This window comes from Prenolepis imparis, unplaced genomic scaffold (assembly GCF_030444845.1).
Source record: "Prenolepis imparis isolate NDT839.2.m4 unplaced genomic scaffold, iyPreImpa1.0 SCAF_13, whole genome shotgun sequence".
Taxonomy (NCBI): Eukaryota; Metazoa; Arthropoda; class Insecta; order Hymenoptera; family Formicidae; genus Prenolepis; species Prenolepis imparis.
Genome location: NW_028141171.1, coordinates 10,506,643 through 10,528,254, shown reverse-complemented (window position 1 = coordinate 10,528,254; position 21,612 = coordinate 10,506,643). Strand labels below are relative to the sequence as shown.

Sequence of the window (21,612 nt, the reverse complement as noted above, 5' to 3'; positions counted from 1 at the left end):
AAGGGACGAAGGAAGAGGCAGCGGGCGATCCCGGGTCGGTGCGGAGCGAGGGACGGTGGGGGCGAATATCGCCCGCACGCATGCGCGGTGCGTGCCGCGATCTCTTAGGTCGCCCGGTTGCTCCGACTGGTCTCAGTCGTCCGCGACGTTCTGTCCGCGATACGATTCGGCGCGAACGTGTCGTCTCTTACTCTGGACCCTACCCTCACCGGTTGCAGCAAGTCGACACGCGCCGGTGCAAGAAAAACTACCCTCTCTCGAGAAAACTGGTGAATGACGGTGAATGACTAATGAAATAGACTGATCGGACAGTGACATTGTGCTCCGAAATCGTTTGGATGATCTACGAATGTATGACAAATAAATTGAGGACAGACGGTGACATGAAATAAGTGCTACAAGATTATTATTATAAATAAATGATCGGTCGCGGACATAATATCGATGTGGTGAACGAATCATTTTAATCGCTGACTTAAACCTTTAGTTCGTGAGGAGCAAGCGCGAAAATTTTTAAAAGACACAGAGGGTAGATTTTTTCATTTCAGACTATCGATTTGCGGAATATAAGGGCAGTGCGAGAGGGTTGCCTCGAGTCGTTTTCATGAATATCTTCTATGACATTTAAATGATTCAGTAATCAGTGACTCTCTCTTATCGTACTGGAGTTGTGCCAGAAAGAAATCGCGTACACAGTTGCACCATCGTTTCAGGTTCCGCGATCACCGCATGGTCACCGCAATCCAGCCGTGACGTGTGGTTAAATTTAGAGACTATCAGAGAAAATTGACGGTTCCCGGATTGAGCTATCGACTACGATCAATAAACGTTCGCGGAAACTGTCAGGTGCGTCGACAGGGCGGGCCATCTCGCCTCGATCGTGGAATGATCGACGTGATATCGATCGTGCGCGAGTGCTGTTGTTGCTATTGCTCGACGATCGAGCCGGCTCGATGCGCGGCTAAAGAAATCGCGACCAGCGAGGCATCGAGTGGTGATCGATCAAGGTGTTATCGCGCGAAAGCCGCAGTCACGTGGCCCCATAATGATGTAAGGTGCCTGTGAACAGTGCTGCGGAGACCGAAATGACACGCGATAGAAGGCTGCTGCTGCTGCTGGGCCTGATGGCCTACGGCTTTCTCGTGACCGAATGCGGATATTATCAGCGCTACGACGCGACATGGACAGCGACAGAGCCAAAACATCGACATAGACACAGGCACGAATCTTCGAATCGAAGAAATCATCATGAGTTCGACAGGAGAGTTTGGCAGAAAGCCGACTATGAATACGACGGAGACTCCGAGGATCCGAGGATGGAGGAAGACGATTACGAAGTGCAACCGTACTACGATCACCCAAGATCGCATCATCGATCTACGCAGAGGGATTATCACGGCCGAATGTTTGAGCCGCGCCATCCGTCCAGATACCATGATGGTGGACATCGCGGAACCTGGTACGACGAGGAAAACGACAGGCGTAGAATTCCGTCGCGATATAATACGAAAAATCATCGATACAAGTCCGGCAGGACCTATCATAGGCCCGCATATTCGCGTGATCGCGATGTGTCAGAGTTCGAGGATGTTTCGGAAGAGGATTACGATTACGAGAGGCCGCACAGATATATCGAAAGTGACGAAACCGATAAGCATCACGAGTGGTGGAGAAATTCCAGGCGATACACCCCCTTCAGGAAAGACACGAGGAATAGATTAAATGGTTATCGTGGCCCGAGAAGGCATCATTTGGAAGATCGCGAAGGCGATCGTGTCGAAGGATCGAGATGGACGGATGATCGAAAAAAAAAACCAAACATCTCGGATATATTTCACTTCTCGAAAGACGATAAGAAGATAGAAGAGGATGAGGATTACGAGGATCATGGTGGACTCGAGGAAGACGATAAAGATGAAGACGAGGATGATCTTTGGAAAAATATCGATGACGAGGACAACGGAGATAACGAAGAAGAGGAATTTGATAATGATTTCTACGAGGACAAAATCAAATCACCCTTGAAGACCTATGAAGACATCATCAGGAGACTCACGTCCGATGAACCGACCACTCCAAAGGCCACCGTCAAGAGGGATTATCGGAATATCGAGTCGAATAAGCACGCGAAACGTGACGGCTTCAAGAATGTCAACGAAACGAGAAACGTCTCCAGACCGGTGGATCTCTTCAGATTCACGAACGCAACTCGTGCCGCCAACACAAATTATTTTGCGAACAGACGGATCGCGGAGAGTTCGACCGTCAAATCTGTCGGCTCGACCGGACATAAGCTCTCGAAGAACGCGACCGACGTGGCAATCAGGAGCAACGATCGGCAGGCAAGAAAGACCGCGTTCGATACGAAGACTGCATTTGATACGAAGACCAAGAGCCTCGAGGATTACGACGAGTATCCGAACACCCCGGATAATGAGAAGGAGGAGGACCTCGCCAAAACTGACGCCGAGGACGATTCGACCATGCAGGCGGATGTGACTAATAACGTGAGTACATAGCAAAATTCCCGTAAATAGAATCGATTTCTTAAATCGAGGATCATTTGGCAACCGAGAAATTTGTCAAAAAATTTTCAATATTCTTTTATCTTGTCAATCACGAAATAACAAAGACGCTCGCAATCAAAATAATAATAAGAAGAAATTGAAGTGGAGTGTAACCTGCTGTGATCACCCGAGCACTCTCGTTCGACGAGAGAATTACGATTGAGAAATTGCGTTATTCGACGAGATGCGGAAAATTGTATAATTCGATCGGGTATCCGTTGCATCACAACAGGCGGGGCTGTGCAAGCAAAGAGCGAATGTAATTCGGTTTCCAAGAAATCACAAAGAGAGAAAAAAGAATGTACGTGTGTACGTGCCTTCGATGCCATCGCAGGAGCTGAAAATCGTAAAGTCAGTTACTGTCGAGCTCTCTCCCCGTATCGACCCTGCCTCGACGAGGAGATTAGGATCGAGTCGAGAGCTCTCGGGCCACGTACGGTCGCAAAACGTGAATCCGTTCGTCGAAACTTCCCTCTCGCGAATGCCGCTCCATTTGCATGAACACCCGAAGAGGTGCACGCGATATATACCACGTGACAGGACTTACGAGTGCGACACAACTCCCCCCTTCCCCATAACTGTATCGAGAGAGAAAGAGAGAATCTTCGCAGATTTCTCGACGATTCTCAGTCTTGATAGTCGTCTTCGATATATCTTCTCTGGTATTGTCAGAATCGTACGGTCTTGATCGTAATTCTCCTCGAACGTGAGATCGAATCGAATCCTCGCGATTAATTTAATATAACGGCGCTACCGTTATGACGATTACTGCTGGGAACTTTGTTACGACGTGATTTGCGTTCTTTGGCGCGAATCTGGGCGAGATCAATCGTGCGAATTATTAGGTGCGCGATATAGATCACCTAGCTTCTGTCAAACAAATTTGTTCCGTCAAAATGGATCTTCGAAAGCTGTCGCGTTAAACATTAGAGACATAATAAACCGTGATTTATTATGACAACAGATGCTGGCAATGAAAATTATTCCCGACAGCTTGTTTTTATTAGCCGACACACATACACAAATACATACACATTCGTGTGTTACCGTAAAACTAATTTTATCAAAGGCAGATTTCGCAATTTCACACCCGCAAGCGCGACCCGAAGATTGAGAATCGATCTTTTATGTCTGCGTGTCGACAGAGCGTAACAAAAGATTGGCGGGATAGGGCACATTAGATTTACCAGTCATTCACGTAATATACGGGCCAGAATATTCCGGATTGCTCGTTCCGCGCTGCCGAACGCGAGATTAACTTTCACGAAGTGCATCGGCACTGAAGGTAGCGCTGGTTCACCTTGAAACATTATTTCGACAACCCTCATAGTCCAACGAAACAATCCAAGACACGTATCCACTATAGCTGTCATACTTGACAAAATTATTTTACTTAATTTGTCAAACATCCAAATCGCCTAAATTATTCGTATTTTATATTATAAAGTTAAAATTATTAGGAGAAATATTTTTAACAAAAATTATAATTTTTAATAATTAATAAAAATATAAATAATGTTGTTGAACTTATATTTTTATCGATTAATCACTAAGTGACTTCTATTCTGTCATTTCACGTTCAAAGAACAGAGAATGAAATTTTCCATTAGAATTCCTGATCATGACGTCGATTATTCTTATCAACGCATTCTTGTCGAGATCTTCAAGATTTTCCAAGTACTTTGTTTGTTTCCGAGAGCTATTTCGAAAATACTCTATCGCGGATAGTCGGCGTTATTAACGACCGGTGTATCTGCATGCGTCCCGAGACATCGGGGTGGTTCCCCTCTTACCTACACAAGGCCAAGATTAGATTGACCTTGGCAATGCGGACCGCCGGCAAATCGTTTTATCCGCGTCAAAACTCCTCTAACTGACGTTCGTAAGACTGACCTCGCCGTCCGCTAGGCGCCAATCGTCTGCCAGACGATTCAATATGGTTTATCGTCAACGGAAGCTCGATGCAACAGTGTGAGAATATATTTATAGAACTTGAAATGCCAAGAGAAAATATTTTCAAATAATTTGGCAAATAGTCTGATCGATATACATATAGGTATATAGAGCTATCACATACCTGACAAAAATTAGAGAAAAATTTATTTCATGCTTTTTGTTTTTCGTCAAATATCCAAATATCGTCTATAAATATTCATCAAAATTATATATACTTATTTCATAAATTATATATATAATTATATATAATTATATACATATATTGAAAAGGAAAAAGAATTGTATAAGAAATTTAATGGACACGTTTCCCTCTTTACGTACATATTCTTAAAGAAAAAAAAAAACTAGTACAAAAAGTTATTCCTCATAAATGAATCGAGAGAAGCTTAAGCTTTCTATAGAGAACCTAACGAGATCATCGCTCTCAGTTTTACAGTGTTTCGTTGCCAAACGGGCAGTGCGCGCATCTTAATTTCGCTATAGCTCGCAGCGACGGCGACCCTGACGAACAAAACGACGAGCGGCTGTCGTCGCGATCGTGCTTTGCCCTTTTTGCGCCAATTTACAAAGGTAAACGCGCCACGTTCCATCGACAATTTACCTCTGCATGCCGGTCGGAGCGGAATTGCCGCGCCGGAGTAATTGAGCAATTCCGCCACGTGTTGCAGTTACCTATCCTGCGGTTTCCCGCCGTAAATTCAGGTGCATCGATGCCGGATGATCAAAGGGAACCCCTCCCGTCACTTTCCGAGCGGCCAGTCGTGGCTTTCGAATTTGAATTAAACAACTGCGAATTTCGTCGCGTATAAAACCGCGAAAGCGAGGACTGGTATTTCTACCGCGAATTTCTAGTCAGACCTTGTTAAGCGGCTGCATATATTTAGCTCATGATTAATCCGGTGATCTAAATAGGACGAGGAAACCTCCAATTAATGTTTTGGACGGTGAAATTAAATTAGACGCGCACAATTTGTTATTTCGCACAGGAACAGACTTGAAAGAGCCGCAATTTTCTCGCCGCGTTCCAATTTATTGCGAATCTTTAGAAACCGCACAATTCGCGACTTTGTGCAAAATTGACTAGCGTTTAATTCCATTACGTTGAGTCCTCGAAAGATAAACGCTCCAAAGCGCGTTACGTATAATATACATATACATCCTCAAACGCGAAATAGAACATAGTAATACCTCAGAACGAGAACAAACTATGTCATCTCTTAATAATTGTACTTAAAAAGAAATATATATCGCGAAATTCCTTGTTTTGCATGGAAATCATAGAACAGCAATGGTGGTCCTGGATCGAAATATCGACCCAGAGAGAGATTATCTTTCAAATATATTATCTTCTTAGGACGTTACTATATCTTACAAATGGCACGCGCATACGTCAAACCTTAATCATCGATATAGCGTTTTCTTTATCGTTTGACATGTTTATCCGAACGACAGCGTTAATCTGCAATTGACCTACCTCTCGACAAAAACATCTTGTGTAACGTAAAAGTCCTATCCAGACGCTAATATAGTAATAAATGCATGTTAACCAGCTTATCTTGCTTCTTAGGGTCCTCGTTAAAGCCTCGGGAGAATAATACCCGAGACGTTCTTTATCAAAACCGGGAAAAACCATAAAATCGAGTGAAATTTTACGATTATCGCCGTAACTATCCGCCTGTATGCAAAACACGATGAGTGTTGCAAGTTAATGCATTCGTGCGAATGCATGGTTCCTTGAGTTTGGATTTATCTACTATGCAAATAATAATGCATTAAAACATTATCAAATAATCAGCATACCCTCCATTTACTCCGAAATGTATTGCATATAATGCAAATATATTTTTCATGTGTTAAAAAATATTTTTCGCTTTTAGATACGAGATCAAAAATAGATTCATTAAGAAATAATTATTTTAATTTAAAATTATTTCGCAAGTATTTAAATAAAATTTAAAAATTAAATAATTTTATTTTTTCAATGATTGCGTTATATCAAGTATTGGGATATCCCTGTTCAAGCGACGCGCTTTGTTCTTACAAGTATTTCACCCTAACGTGTAATGCATTCCCTGAATAGATCTATAAGATATATCATAGCGCCTGTCGGGCGATTCGTTTTAAGAAGCGTTCCATCCCTTGATAAACAGCCGATAGACTTCACGGAAGTATTGTTTACACACGTAGCTCTTTCACTGCTCCCTCCTTCGATTCCGCCCCCTATAATCCAGATTGCGATCGTGCTGCATCCGCTTTTGTCTCGATTTCACGCGTGCATTCTCCCTCTCTTTCTCTCTCTCTCTCGAGCGTATTTCGCCGAAACAAACCCTCGTCTCGCGCTACGAGCATTAAAAAAACAACTTTACCACCTGGCCACACGGCGAAGAGCATTCATAAATCCGCCATAAAGCTCACCGCGGAAGCTCGTTACCGCGGCGCATAAAATCCTGTCGGCGAATCCATCCGCGCGAGAGATTCGGCAGCGAGGGAATTCACGCGAGAGCGCGGATTTACGGGCGACACATAATGCAACGAGGTATGAATTAAAGGGAGATTTCCTCTCACGTCGCAAACCTCCCCCTCATTTTCGGCGACCGTAAAAGCGCCGCGCGAAGGCTATTTTCGTAGGCGACGTAAATTACATCGATGCTTACGCAGCGATCGCGTGTGCGAACGGAAAAGATCCCGCGGATGGATGCGTAAATCGGACACAACGCAACATTTAAGGGCTGATTTAAGATTACGATGTGTTTGTAGAATCGTTAAACGCGAGATTGCTTCCTTATCTTTTGCAAACTTAACTTTAAGCACTTTGGTGATTCGACCGCGTGATTTTATAATATATATATATATATATATATATATATATATATATATATATGTGTGTACATATTTCACATTCTTCCTGTTATCGGTCGTGTGATCTTTTATGAGTAATCTGCATGTAATTAAAAGATTAACATTTCTTTCTCTACCATATTGCGCATCAGACGAGATAATTGCAAATTACCCATACTTATCACATTTCTAAAAATATGACACAATCATCGAATGACGATAAACGATGACAAGCATTTAAAAAACTGACATCGGTGATACATACTACAAAGATCGACGAATCATTGACCTGCCAAGACGATGATTCATCAGGCCGTCTTCTGTTCCGATCAAATGCATAGTTGCAAGAGCGATCGAGTGTACCATTTAATCGGTGAATACACGCGATCGAGATATCTGACGAAATTCACTTTCTGTTATACTTTCACTTATGTGTAGATTCAGATTCAGGTTATACTCCGTGTAATTAATTATTCATAACAGCGAGATTTAGAATTTCGCCATATGAGATGATGTAAACAAATGAGTTATCACATTCAGATAGTGAAAGCATAAGTGAAGATTACTAGCCATGGCAGCTCGTTTCATAAATCATTAAAAGTTTATAGCTCTCCATCCAACTCGTTAATCGCGCTATATTTCTTTCCCTGCTATCTAATGAGTGAAACATTTATTGAAGAATAACGTTAATTAAAGTGCGCGACTATTATATAGTGTTTTTTTAAATGTATCTTCAAAATTAATTACGAATCAGTGATTCGCCGCGCGATGCAATGATTCAGGCAGAAGCAACTAACAATAAGTGCATACGATTCATGAAGGATTCTTCGAGTCCCAAACTTGTACGCTCGAAAGAGACGTATTTTAAGCCTGGCACTCGCGTTACATCAATCGGACGGCGTGTGAGCATGCCATCAGTCTCCTTCATTGAGCACTTGTAAAGTGATCTATCAAAGAAACACTCTAATACGGAGGTTCGAAGAACGCTCAAGGAAAATAATCAAGCGCGAAACGAAAGCGTCTATTGGCACAAAAGTTGTTTTCCCTGTAATAAGTCTCTCACCCTGGATGTTAAATGTCAAACAAAAATAACAAAAAAAAAAATTAAAATGAGTGCAATTTTATTTAACTTGAACGCGCCTCGATACGACGCATCTATGCAAATCGAAATATTAGAAACCCTCCCTGCCTATGTTGCCATAATTTTTCAAGGTAAAAATAGAAGTGTACTTTGTTGCCTAAACAACGGGCTCGCGTCCAGATACATTTATTCTCGGGGAAAAAAAGGTTGTAAGAAATTAAAATTATAATACAATGTTGCTTATTTTTTGTTTCTTTCTTTGAAATTAACGAATCGCATTAAATTTCTACACAGTTTGAAAATTTGTGTTTTCTTGTTAAAAACGGTCCCCGTTAAAATTTTTGTGTTAAATATTTAACACATTCATGTGTTAAATTAACATATTGCTGTTGTGTTAATTGAACTCAAATGTTAAATTATTAAAATAACTGAAAAAAAGTGTAAAAATAACACAATGTGTATTTACTTTTAATTTTACACAATAAATATGTTCGATATTATTAGTAACAGACAAGATTTATTAGTAACAGACAAGATTTATCTGTTAAAATTTACAGAAAAAAAATGTTAATTTTACTTTATAATATAAGTGGGGATGATAAAATGTAAAATTAACAATTTTTTTAGTTAATTTTTACATTAAAACTATGTTAATTTAACACAAAATTTATTTTAAGTTTACTTGAAGTTTGCATTTATTTTATGTTAAAATATTAACACAATATTCGTGTCACCATTTAACATATCCGTATTATGTTAAATTAACACAAAAATTTCTGTGGACCGTTTGGGACATGTGATATTTGTTAAATTTAACACAAATTTTTCAACTGTGTACGCACTGTGGCATAAACAGACTAGTAGAAACTAGAAACGCATAACTACTCGGAACCATTATTTTATTAATAGAGATCACTTTGGCTCGCTTATGCGTTTTCGAAACAATTTCGTGGAATCTCTCGCAATGCAATTTGCACCCATTTCCATTACTAAAGATCAATGATATTAATATACGATTCTTATTTCACGATTATTATTAAACAGATAAAAATGAGTGATGTAAAGATATCGTGAGTTATTTGCCGATGCAATTATTACGCGCTTCATCGCATATTAATTCGAATTAGATGGTGTGACTCACGACTCACTTTCTGCAGTCGTTTCATTTCGGCTCGCAAAACACTTGCCTACGTACTAACTCGTCGGAATATCAACTAATTAATTCTTGGAACTACATCTGCAACGAGAATTGTCCCGCAGACATGGAATCTGAAGTTACATCCGTCTGGATTTACGTCACGATCTCTCTCTCCCTGGCCAATCTCTAAGATCAAATACACTTGATAAAATCTGAAATGTTTATTAAGCCCTTAATTTTCTCAAATGTAAAGTTTATTTTCGGCACCCTGTGTATCTGAAGATTTAAGATTCAAGAATACACACACTGTGCGTGTGGGGCTTGTGCAGCCCCTCCGAAACTTCTCTTACCTTCTTCTCTCTCGCATCTCTTTCAAGACAGCCGGCAATTATGACAATGCGTTATCCTATTTAACGGAATACCAAGAGGTCTTTCGAGTCAACTCGAGGTCAACATTCAGATAAAAGTGGGCACGATAACTTTCACGCCGTCAGCTACTAGTTAGAAAGTTAATTCCCGTGATGCTAGTTAACATCTTGCTATCTGACCGACGGCAAATGTCATCGATTATTATGTCAGGAATATTTACTCTTATCCTAAATCCGTTTCGATATTTCTTTTTTTTTTGACAGTCGTGTCTGGCGATTCTCCAAATGTACCGAATGCGGTAGGTTCCGCCTTCCCATGCGACCAGGTGCAATTTTGTCGGGCATATCTTGGCGACCGTCCAGGTCGATTCGATCGTGTTATATCCAACGAGATATATCGATCGTTATTCATCGCAGGACGATACGATCGATTTAGGATGCGAGACGCGGCGCGTCAAATTTTCAAGCCGAGTTTTAGGTCAAAGCGGAGTGCATTTGGAAAATTTCCAAACACCACCCATCCGCGCGAGAGTCGCATCTTAATCCAAAAATATTTCCCCCGGCGCTTTGTAACTCTAGATGAAACTGTTGTTTGATTCAAAAGGAAATTTAACGTCGTTAAATTAAGAAAATTCAAACAGCCGTGACTACTCACTCTTGGCAGACGGATATCTCTATCGACTATCATTATCTGAACATGACAGGAAAATTATTCCTACTTTCTATATAATATTTTTCGCTACGTATGGTTTTCTAATAAATTTAATTAGAAAGAGAAAGAGAGAAAGAAAAAGAAAAAATATAATATAGTAATATCGTCAAACGTCTCATGTCTCTCATTTATAACATAATTAATAATATGTTTTTTTATTTTTATATCGGTAGTAAATTAATCAACAGGGTAGTTAAATTAATCGACCACACTACTTTGTAATTAATAATTTCAAGTTATACTTTATAAAGACCACAACCATATGGTCGATAAAGTAATAACTTAGACAAATTCATTGGCTAGTGTGGTCGATTAATTTAACTACCCTGATAATTAATAATAATTTCGACCGGCAATTTCGGGCGGCACGGAATGTGAGACTCGTGTCTTTTTGGGACCAATAATCAGGATACTCATCGGGACGTTAATTTTGTTTACATTGTCGAAATGGGGGATGCACCAGGAATCGGGACGCGCCACATCTCGATCATTTCCATTAGACCCTTCAGAGAAACGAGAAGAGAAGGCAATTTCGCCCGACAGGCGCGATCGGTTAAATAACATGTTACCACCTTCGATTTAAGTTAACGCTCGCACACGCGGATAATGAAGCTATTATAAAAAGTCTGATAAATATGGGATCCGATTAAAAAAAAAAAAAAAAAAACGGAAAGTTTGTTTGACTTACGGTAATCGAGCGCATGTGGCTTCGTGGCTTTAATAAAGTTTGTTTTATCGAGATCACCTCGTTTAAGTTCCGGTATATGTGTATATGTATGTGATGCGTTGTATTTTTTCATTTAATATTATCTTGCATTTTGTAACAATTTAGTATAACGTTTTTATTATCATTAACCGAGTGTAGAAACATCGAATCGTAACTGATTGGATTCTCGTAATCGAAGAGTTTATCGTTAAAGATTACCGTCAAATCGCATTATATAATATTGTTTTTTTTTTCATAGTCAGCTGATAGTCGATGACAAATCGTTTTAACGACTTTCCAGTTTAATAATAAGAAAATGAAAAACGATTGTGGCTCTAAAGTGCATCTTAGTACGATTTCGCATGGAAACGTGGATCAATGGCGTGTTTTTTTCGAAAGCGAAAAAAAGAAGCAGGTAAAACGATTTCTAAGAAAGAATTCGTTCACGCATAAAAGAATGAACAGAGATCGCATCTCGGATGAAGAACTCGACGTGCTGCGTCGTTTCTTCCGCGGATTAGGTACACAAATAAAGGTACAAACTTCCCTTGGGATCGAAATTGATCGATTCTCGTCGCTTTGATACGAAAAGTTTGTCGAATTTCTGCATGGGGATTCTTTCCGCACTGGGATTCTTATGGCGCTCACGTTTTAATGGCGGCACCACGTGAGGCAGCACACGTTCCATGGATAGCGTTAACGTTCATAAAAAACACGACCGTAAAAGGCAAATACGAAATTCTGTCGCGAAACGAATCGAAAATTTAATCAATAGAATTGCATGCAATATTCATTAGGTGATACGGCGCTGCAACTTGGTGAATCGTTTTCATCTGCATGCTACGACACGATCCGTTTCTAAATTCATGACTTGATTATTAATTATTTATTTGAAGATTAATTTTTACTAATATATATATTATACTTGTTATTTCTCAAAATAATATATTTGAAAAAATATATAGTGAATATATTTTTTTAAAAAATATTAATATCGCGACTGGAACATCAACGAAAACGAATTGATGAATAAACACTGACGGAATAGCGTTGCTCGTTCATTCGTCATTCGTAAAGTCCGACAATGGCGGACTCGTTGCACAATCAGCAGAATATGTATTATGAAACGAGAGGAGAGATAACAATTGGCGCGAGAGTAAAATTCTGGCGCCAAGATCCGCGAGATGCGCATCAGTGTCGCGTTCCGCGAACGAGTTAATCGATGCGAATAGCAAGAGGACAATCGGTGCGTGGCGCCTTGATTAATACTGTCTAGCGAGTGAGCGACGATAATCACTCCTTAAGTCGTCGGTTAGGTTTCCCAGACGCTCGTCATAAAACTCATTTTTCATACGTTTTATGGCCATTCCAATTCCCAGCGTATTTTACTTATGCCGTGTGTGTTATTACTCGCGCCATTATTATGCCACTATTCTATGTCATTTTCTTTTTTTCGTTTAATTGCGGCGGAGAATAGAGAATTAACTTTCCTCTAAGGATTGTTTCCATATTGAATAATATAATCGAGGATCAAACTATCGTGCGAAGAGAAATATACAAGTCACGTAAATACAATAATAATTGGTATAAAAAGTCAAACTTGCAATAATCCCCGCGCGAAATTACGAGTGATTACGAGTGATTTTCCCGCGATTCTCCAGATTCTTCGGAGAAGAACGAAGAACAAAGTGCGCGTATTAGCCGCAATTTGTTAATCGGCAGGATCAAAGGCCTCGCGTCCCATTAAAGCATGATTATGATCGTACCGTCACTGACGCTGCATATACTAAACGCGATCAATTAACCGCAATTTCTTACGTAATTCACCTCGATGATCGAATAAAATCTCGCGCGGCCAATGCACCTCTAAGACCTTAACGCGTTAACAATCGATGCATCTTACACACTCGAGCGATTTACTTTAACTGATTCGTCGACTATCAAATCTTGAACTGATGCTGCCTAAACTAATTTTCTAATGGGAATTATCAGATGATACGTCTCGACTCGATATACAGAGAGACGCGACCGCAAGCCACGCCGACGGAATTAATTTTATTAATTAATGCCGGACCGAGAGTCTTTGCCGCATCCGATCGTTATCCGCCGTATGAACTGACCGCGATCTTGGGTGGCCCAGAAAGACAGCACGAAAGCTCGCATACACACACATACACAGACCAGTCATAAAAAAGCTTGATGCTCGCGACACGACCGTGAGACGCTCGTGTTTCGGGTCGTTACCATAAAATTAATCGCTCAATTCGCCCGTCCAATTTGTCCCGATAAGGACCGGCTACTTGCTTGCCGTCCGGTTATGACGCGATGTCGCGAGGTTCATTACGTTCCACAAGACTTCGTCTGCATCATGATATCGCGGATACGTTTCGCATGACGAAATCAGGCTTCTTTGATCTCTCTGAAAACAAGTGGGTGAGTTCATCTAGCGAAAATGCGTATTATAAAGTTTGCTTCTAAAAGATGTTTAAGAGGAATAAGAAAAAAAAACGATGAAAAATTATACGAGCAATTCATCAGACGAATGTGACGTCTCTGCTTCTTTGTGAATTGAAGAAGTTTGAGGCCGGAAACCGTGAGAGTGAGCCGTTTCACGCGTTACCACAAGATTAGTCCGCGTAATTCGCTCGGACCGCTCTTGATCTCGCGACGTCGTCCTAGAAAAACGTTCCTAAAACGAGAACGGGAGCTCCAGAAGCTGGCGATCCACGAGGCGCACGTGGATGCCTTCAAAGTTTTACGAGCCATGGTCGTTTTCATTGGCCCTCGTTATTGCGCGGAGGCCCATCGAGAGCAGGAGACGACTGAAAGACTCGACGGATTTAAATCGTGTTTTAACGACGTGCAACGTGTCGCTTTCGAAGAACGCTGACGCAAATATTGTTCGTTTCACACTGTGTTTAATTAGCATTTTTTGTGCCATCTTGGAGATACAATAATTATTTATTATATATATGCAGCCTGCAGCGAATATAGATTTATTTGCCCTAAGAGCTCGTATCACACGCACAAGTGCAACAAATATAATAATTATATCCGAAATCATCTCAAATTTGGATAGGAAAAAAATGCATACACAAGTGAGACACTTAACTTGATGACAATAAATTATCCCTATTATACGTGCAATCACGAAAAAATATTTTCGACAAAATTTCAAAGAAGAAATTATATAGGGTAATTAAAAATTAATTTCATTAAGCAAAGTCGAAGCGAAGCAGCCCGATTGGAAAGCAAGATGCGACTTTGTCGCATCCGTAATTTTCGAACAATACAACCGGCGAGGAATCCACGGTAATATCGCCGACCATCCGCGGATGAAAGAGACGTCGCCAACACTTAATTTACAGCGCGCGCTGCCCGTTGTTGCGGAAAAGCGCATTTTACGCTGCGTTTAATAATATACGCCGTCGCGCGAAAACGCGTCGCCGAGATCCCGGTTTGCTGCAGCGTCGTAAAGTATGATTTATTCCGCTCGCACACACGCACACACATTGCAGGTCGTCGTCGTCGGTAATTATCCAGGATAGCACTATATAATATAAAGAGTATAAAAAAAAATATACATGTATGTATCAATTTATCTCTAAAATGCAACTCCGCGTGCATCTGGTCGTAATTCGCGCTCGGCTTGATTAATCGCATTTTTAATTCCGAACGATCTGTAATAATTATAATACGATCGATCAACGTCGAATGGAAAAATTGCAGGCTCGATATCATAGATGCATACAAGTATGTATCAAAAATAATGTCGATAATAAATAACGTTATCGAAGGATTAGATTTCGTCCTGCGGCGTTCAATAAATTCAAGTGTGCGTTGACTATAAATTTTTACAATATAGGTCAGATTCGGCTTCTATTTTGTAATACGATTCTACTTAAAAATCGTTTCTCACTCTTGTGTCGCACTCACGAGAGTCGATTAACATATACGTATATCTAATAATGTACGAGCGCGAGTTGTTGCATGCCCGACAAGCCTACGCTTCGTTCCAGCGACTGAGTAATTAATATATCCAGCCGAGAATTTGCATGGTCAAATAAGCATTAATCGCAAATATCCCGCAGCCATAGCAAAGTATGTCTATTTGTAGGCTTAGATACAATGTGCCGTCAGAGAGAAAGAGAGAGAGAGAGATTATACGCGACATCTAATCATAAATAATTCCCTCACGTTCGATTCTTTTTTTTCATTGTTAATTAAGTATTATATTAACATATGTTTCGAGCCACCGCACTTAAACGCGTGTAGACTTGTGTAAGCCTGTTACATTCTATTAGCGGGATTTAAAATCCATGCAAATGGTCGATAATTATCATGTCGCGTTACATATTTGCATTTGAGAAAAAAAAGTGAACGTTATTTTAAATACCGATAACCACCCAACACATGGCGCGAACGTCAAGTCGTTCGATCCCAAGTTGATCGATCGGACGGTTTATCGAAAGTCCTGATTAACGTATCATTACCGTCACGCCTCGGCGATAATATAAATAATTAATACATCAGACATCTCGGATCTACGCGCATCGAAGAGTAGGCATTTTCGTAACGCCGCTTCAACGTTGCGCCAGGTGGCAGGTTTAATTAATATGTAATCGACTTGACCACGTATCGCGGATTCGTGTTACGCTTTTACACGTTCCATTTATCAATCGTTTTATCGGTATCATTAGCGATTTATTGCCTTACCAAAGAAAGACTATTAAATTCCTTCACGCTTGTCTTGAAATTTATTGCAACGCGGTACAAACTTTTATGTAATTATCTAGCTTTTAAAATTTCATTGATACGGTTTTAAAAAGTCCTTGATATCTTTAAAAAAATTAAAAAATTTATGACGAATTTTCTAAAATTTCAGCTTTCGTTTCTTTCATCTTTCATTAAAAAATATAATAATTTGGAATATGCGGGCGCATCTCCTTTCTCTGACGCAACCTATGATGCAAGTGTGAATGCCAGGGATGCCAAGTGCATAAAGTCCCCGGACCGGGGATTTTCAAACTCGCACGCGACAAGTTTCTTTCGAGAAAACACGTGCTTCTTTCATCTCTCGGTAGACCCGATATATATATGTTTACCTAAATGTTCCGGCAAAACGTGTTTACTCTGCGTATCCCTCGCATCTACTTTACACTTGTACATTATGTGCTCTCACGTATAACCAATATTTGCAGCCCCGACTATGCACCGAACCGCGCGGGTTTTACGTTACATTGTATAGGTGAAACGGATGACCCAATAATCCTTCACGACAATCGATTGCTTGTTTACTCCTGCGTTTGTTGCGAACTAATTGTCCAAGGAATCAAATATAATTGTTGCGGCCTAATGGATCATTAATAGTATCCGTTGCGGTCGTTTCTCGTTTGCGGTAATGACATAATATTTTTATCTCTATGCGATTAATTATATCTCTAGTCTCGTATCATTGGTGAATAAAATTAGATCATTTTTTTATATTTAATATTTACATCTTTTAACACACTATCAGTATTCAGTTATTAGTAGTCATTGTCAACTGTATTTTAAATGTGTGTTGGCATTGCAGTAATTTAATTACTAAATATCACGCAATAGAGAATAAACACAATTCGTTATGTAAAAAGTGCATCTATTCATCTTTGGATTTTTTCTCTTCTCTGCAAACATGTTTCGCGTGTAGGCGTCAATCGGCGGTCGACACGCACCACGATAATTGCATTCTGCTATAAAACGCAAGCATATCTCTATCAGAGATCTCGTATAATGGGAACTTTATTATAATATATGTAAACGCATGTTACACACAGGAGTTACAGAATCATTTTACATATCAACACACCAATTATCGCGGACGATCGATTAGATTTCCGGGATCGGCGCGTCAATTTAATTATCGATCGATGATTTATGTGAGGAATAAAAATTATTAGTTCGTATTTTTTTAACGAAAATTTTTATAACTAATTATATATCTCGAATCCTTCTTTTTATACGATTAATTCATTTTTACACGATGATTTATATCGAAGAATAAAAATTACAGTTTGCATTTTTTTACGAAATTAATTTTTATAATTAATTTTATATCGATGCTATTCTATCGCTCCCTAATTGCACCGCTCGCGATTCAAGGGAATTCTGTATCGACCACGCGATCGTCGATCTTGACGGGCACGTAAATCGAACTCACGTTGTCCTGCTCCTTTCCAAAGGATAATTGAACGCGCCGGTCACGACGATCGCGTAAAATACGAGACGGGGACTCGCGACCGATGGAAGGTTGCGGGCTCCCTTCGAGCTTTCGCAACGGAAAGAATTGAATTCCCGCGCGGTAATGCAAAGGCTCGCTAGGGTCGCCGCGAGGGAAACGCGCGCGACAAGACTATTAACCGGCTATAAACGTTGCTAGGAGGTAATTAAGCGGCGCGCGCAAAGGCACGCGCGTTTTTTTATTTCTTTTTTTTTCACGCGAGCCGATCTGTATTGAAGAGTTGCGCAAAAAGCAGGATGTGTGACCTCATCGCGATTGAACTTGACGAATCCTTTGCGAAGAAGCGTCGACCCGTTATTTCTTAATCGCTCTCGGCGATCGCAAATGACTCTCTATCGCGCAATATTAATTCCTCTGCTGGATAGTAATTAAAATTACATAAAATTTAAACATTTATGACGTTTTATGAGTTGTCTCAACTATTAACGCACAAATAATCTTTCAATTTAATTTTTTACTAGTTTTCTATATGATGAAGATTATATGTAAAATCATTAGAAAAAATTAAAGATGTACATTAAGATTATCAAACGAGAGCGAAAATAGATCTGTATATACGCCATATGGAGTCAGTAAAATTTAACATGCAGTTATCTCGCAGTGCGTAGGGTTCACGTCGAATTATTCAGCCAATCCTTATGTGATCTTCCCGTATGACTCGCGGAGGAATAACGATGTGCATCGCGGATGACGGAGCGCGTCTCGACTATTGTCTTAATTAAAATGCAAGCGGGAAATTGTGTGCGTGAAACCAGATACGTCTAAACTCCGTAAAGATTCAAATTTGCTTGTTACGTGGCAATCAGACAGACGGACGCTCATCTCCGGAGACGACGCGCTTCTTCTTCCCACGCACTCGTAACATCCATAAATTTATGTATATATACGCGCTCGGTCTCGCTCTCGTTATGGAAATTAATTCTCTGCCTGCGTAGAAGTGACAGAATTTACCGCGTGTGATAATCACTTCCCCCCCCCCCCTCCCCTCGAAGTGAGAGACGTAGACGAAAAAATGTTATCCTATACGTTAATTCAAGAAGAATGTTACGTATGTACGGCATTCCGCGATATTTATCAAGTGACAGCTGCCAAATGAAATCCATTTTTTCGCCGACGGCGTAACGCGGCGTGAAATTAATTTTCTCGTCTCTTACGCGCAGTAATGCGCGTCGCTCCGTTCTGTAAATCACTTCGCAACAGAATTATTATTAGCGACGGCGGACAAAAAAAAAGTCAACTGCCACCAATAGACCGCGCGATATTTCTACTATCTTGCAACAATCTTTATTCGATATTACCCCATGCTTCGCATTTCTTGTCCGTAAGTTTGCTCTCATTACCTGTGTGTCCGCTTTTTATATTTTTTTTTCATCACCGATGTCTTGTAGCAAGTTGCTCATATTATATTCAATAATCGCTCATTTTAGCTACGTAGTAAAGCCATAACGATAATTAAGATAATTTAATGGTAAATGGAAATTACACACAACAATTTTAAAGTTAGTTACGAATTTCTCGATTGCACGTGCGCACATATTTCTGATTTAATAAAATTATTTTTGATCTACTTATTTCTGTATATAATGCGAGAAGATAACGATTGGCATCAAGAAACTTCGCGATTTAAGCGTACCTTCGAGACGAGAATATCGCCGCGCCGGTGATCGTGCGGATTTACGACGTATAACTCTCTTAACATTGCTGAGTTCTCGCGTGGAATTTATATATATCATCTTATGCAAATAATAATTATCGTAATAATTCTGCGCGAGTTTCTAAACGCTTTGCGTGTCGCCTCGGATTTACCGTGTTACATTAAAGTATGTTCGTTTGTATACGATATATTAATCATCGTGTACAATATTTCCCAATCCTTCTCGGCGACATTCTCTTCTGTCGTGTAATTTAATTCCAGTATAAAATAGTGAGCGCTCACTATAAATCGTCACTTATTCCTCTTTCGTTCAGTCACATAAATTCTTATATAATCACATAATATTTTGATTAATGAATTAGGTTTACAAACGTATGTATATATATATAGAATCGTCGATTAAGAAAAATAACGTTATAGAAACGCTAATACTTATAGGTTCGCTATAATCAAAGCATATAATCGAAGCATGGGCTTCCAAGAAAATCATGATATAATCGAGGCACACCCCACGTGTTGTACAAGGAAGTCAGTGCCATGCATCGTAAGCAAAATGTCGGCGTGGCGAAATAATGATTACTTTCAATTAGTGATACGCTAGTAATTCTCACACGAACATGGCAGGAGAATGTAAAAAGTTATTTTTACACGGCGGAGATTTCATCGAAGCTGTACGAAATCAGTTGTACAATAAATTGCGCGTTATTCTACTGTGATTATATTTTCGTCGGCGATATATAATTTTAACTCGTCGTCCTCAAAACACACGTTTTAGCATCTTAAAAATCCTCGACGACATGTCAACTAAGATTAATTACATCCGCGGTCATTACCGATACATCGTATAATTATCATCCACTGATTTCCTTATGAATGGAGAGAGTCTTATCGGTACCGACACCGTGTATAATCATCGTAATGTTCGGTAAAGTCATTAATAGCATGCTAAAGAGCGGAGACACGCTAATTAAAATGATTGATCTTCATCTGAATTTAAATGACATTTACACATTGCTGAAGGATATTCGTAATGATATAATAACACTCATAGTAGGCAAGATTTAGCAAGTTGCGTTATGTGTTTTTACAATATTTGCTCGATTGTCTAAGAGAAGTCATTAAAATAAAAATTTAATGAATACAACACATAATGAGAACAGTATACATTTGAAATAATGATTCAAAGCAGGGTTTGAAAAAACCCGAGTTTTTTTTAAAAAGCCCAGCCCAGTGGGTTTTTTTTTAAACCGGGTTTTTTGGGGTTTATTGGGTTTTTTTGGGTTTTATTGAGTTTTTTGGGATTTTGTTGGGTTTTTTAATTTTTTTAATTTTATCTTTTATAATTCGCTAATGATTAAGAAAATTGGCTATTTAATTGGCACAATTCCTTATTATAAATTAATTTTTATTTAATTTTTTTTATTTATTAATGTAATAGACGTATATAATACATAGTCTATAGTCTATAGTCTATACACTGTATAGACTTCATTTATAATATTATTAAATTTTTAGCATTTTTGGATGGGTTTTATAAATGGGTTTTTAAGTAAGTTTTTTAAAGTGGGTTTAACCTAATAAAACCCACCGGGTTTTATTGGGTTAGGCCCACTTAATCAAACCCTGATTCAAAGCAATAATTAATATCTCATATAGATTAAAATAGATATATCAATTTGCTAATTGCGACATTTTAAATGTTGAACTTTTCATTACTTAGCGCGTTTAGAGTAATTATTTTTCAGTCATAGCTAAGTTCAGTTAAGTAATGAAAAGTTTAATATTTAAAATGTCGCAATTAGCAAATATATATTTTAGCCATTTAAAATTATTCTTCAGAAGAAATTTGTAGGAAAGCGAGCGTGACTTTTAGAAAATATGCAACGATTTTCGCGGAAACATAGACCTAAACGGAATCTTGGCAAAAGCTTCACGTGCAAAACGATCCGAATCGAGCCGAGTTTATCATACGTGCGTACGTGCGTGCGTGCGTTTAATGCATGAGCATGCATTGCTATAATGTTACATGCTTCTCGGAAGAATATTACCATTCAATTATGTCTAGGCGCAAAATGATCCAAAGCTGTCGAAGCGCATTTATATTTTCGTCGCGTATCCTTTCGGCGCGAATTATTAATTAATAACGAAACACATATGCGCGCGTTTTATTACCAGAAGAAGTTCATAATAATCTTGATAAGCGGGTAACTCTAACGCGAGGGCTATGATTAGCTTTATCAAAATATACTCTCAATTCTCGCGAATAAGATATTTCAGACAAATAGAAGGGTAAACCTTCTATTTTAACGATC

General features: G+C 39.4%; 1 protein-coding gene across 1 annotated transcript in view; it reads left to right on the top strand.

Moving 5' to 3' along the window:
* Window positions 1-139: 139 nt before the first annotated feature.
* Window positions 140-21,612, top strand: part of LOC145944880 (uncharacterized) — an 80,409-nt gene continuing 58,936 nt past the window's right edge. The window contains exon 1 of the mRNA XM_083053522.1: window positions 140-2,507. Coding sequence (XP_082909648.1) covers window positions 1,086-2,507 — 1,422 coding nt within the window. The 5' untranslated portion in view covers window positions 140-1,085. The remainder of the gene's footprint in view (window positions 2,508-21,612) is intronic.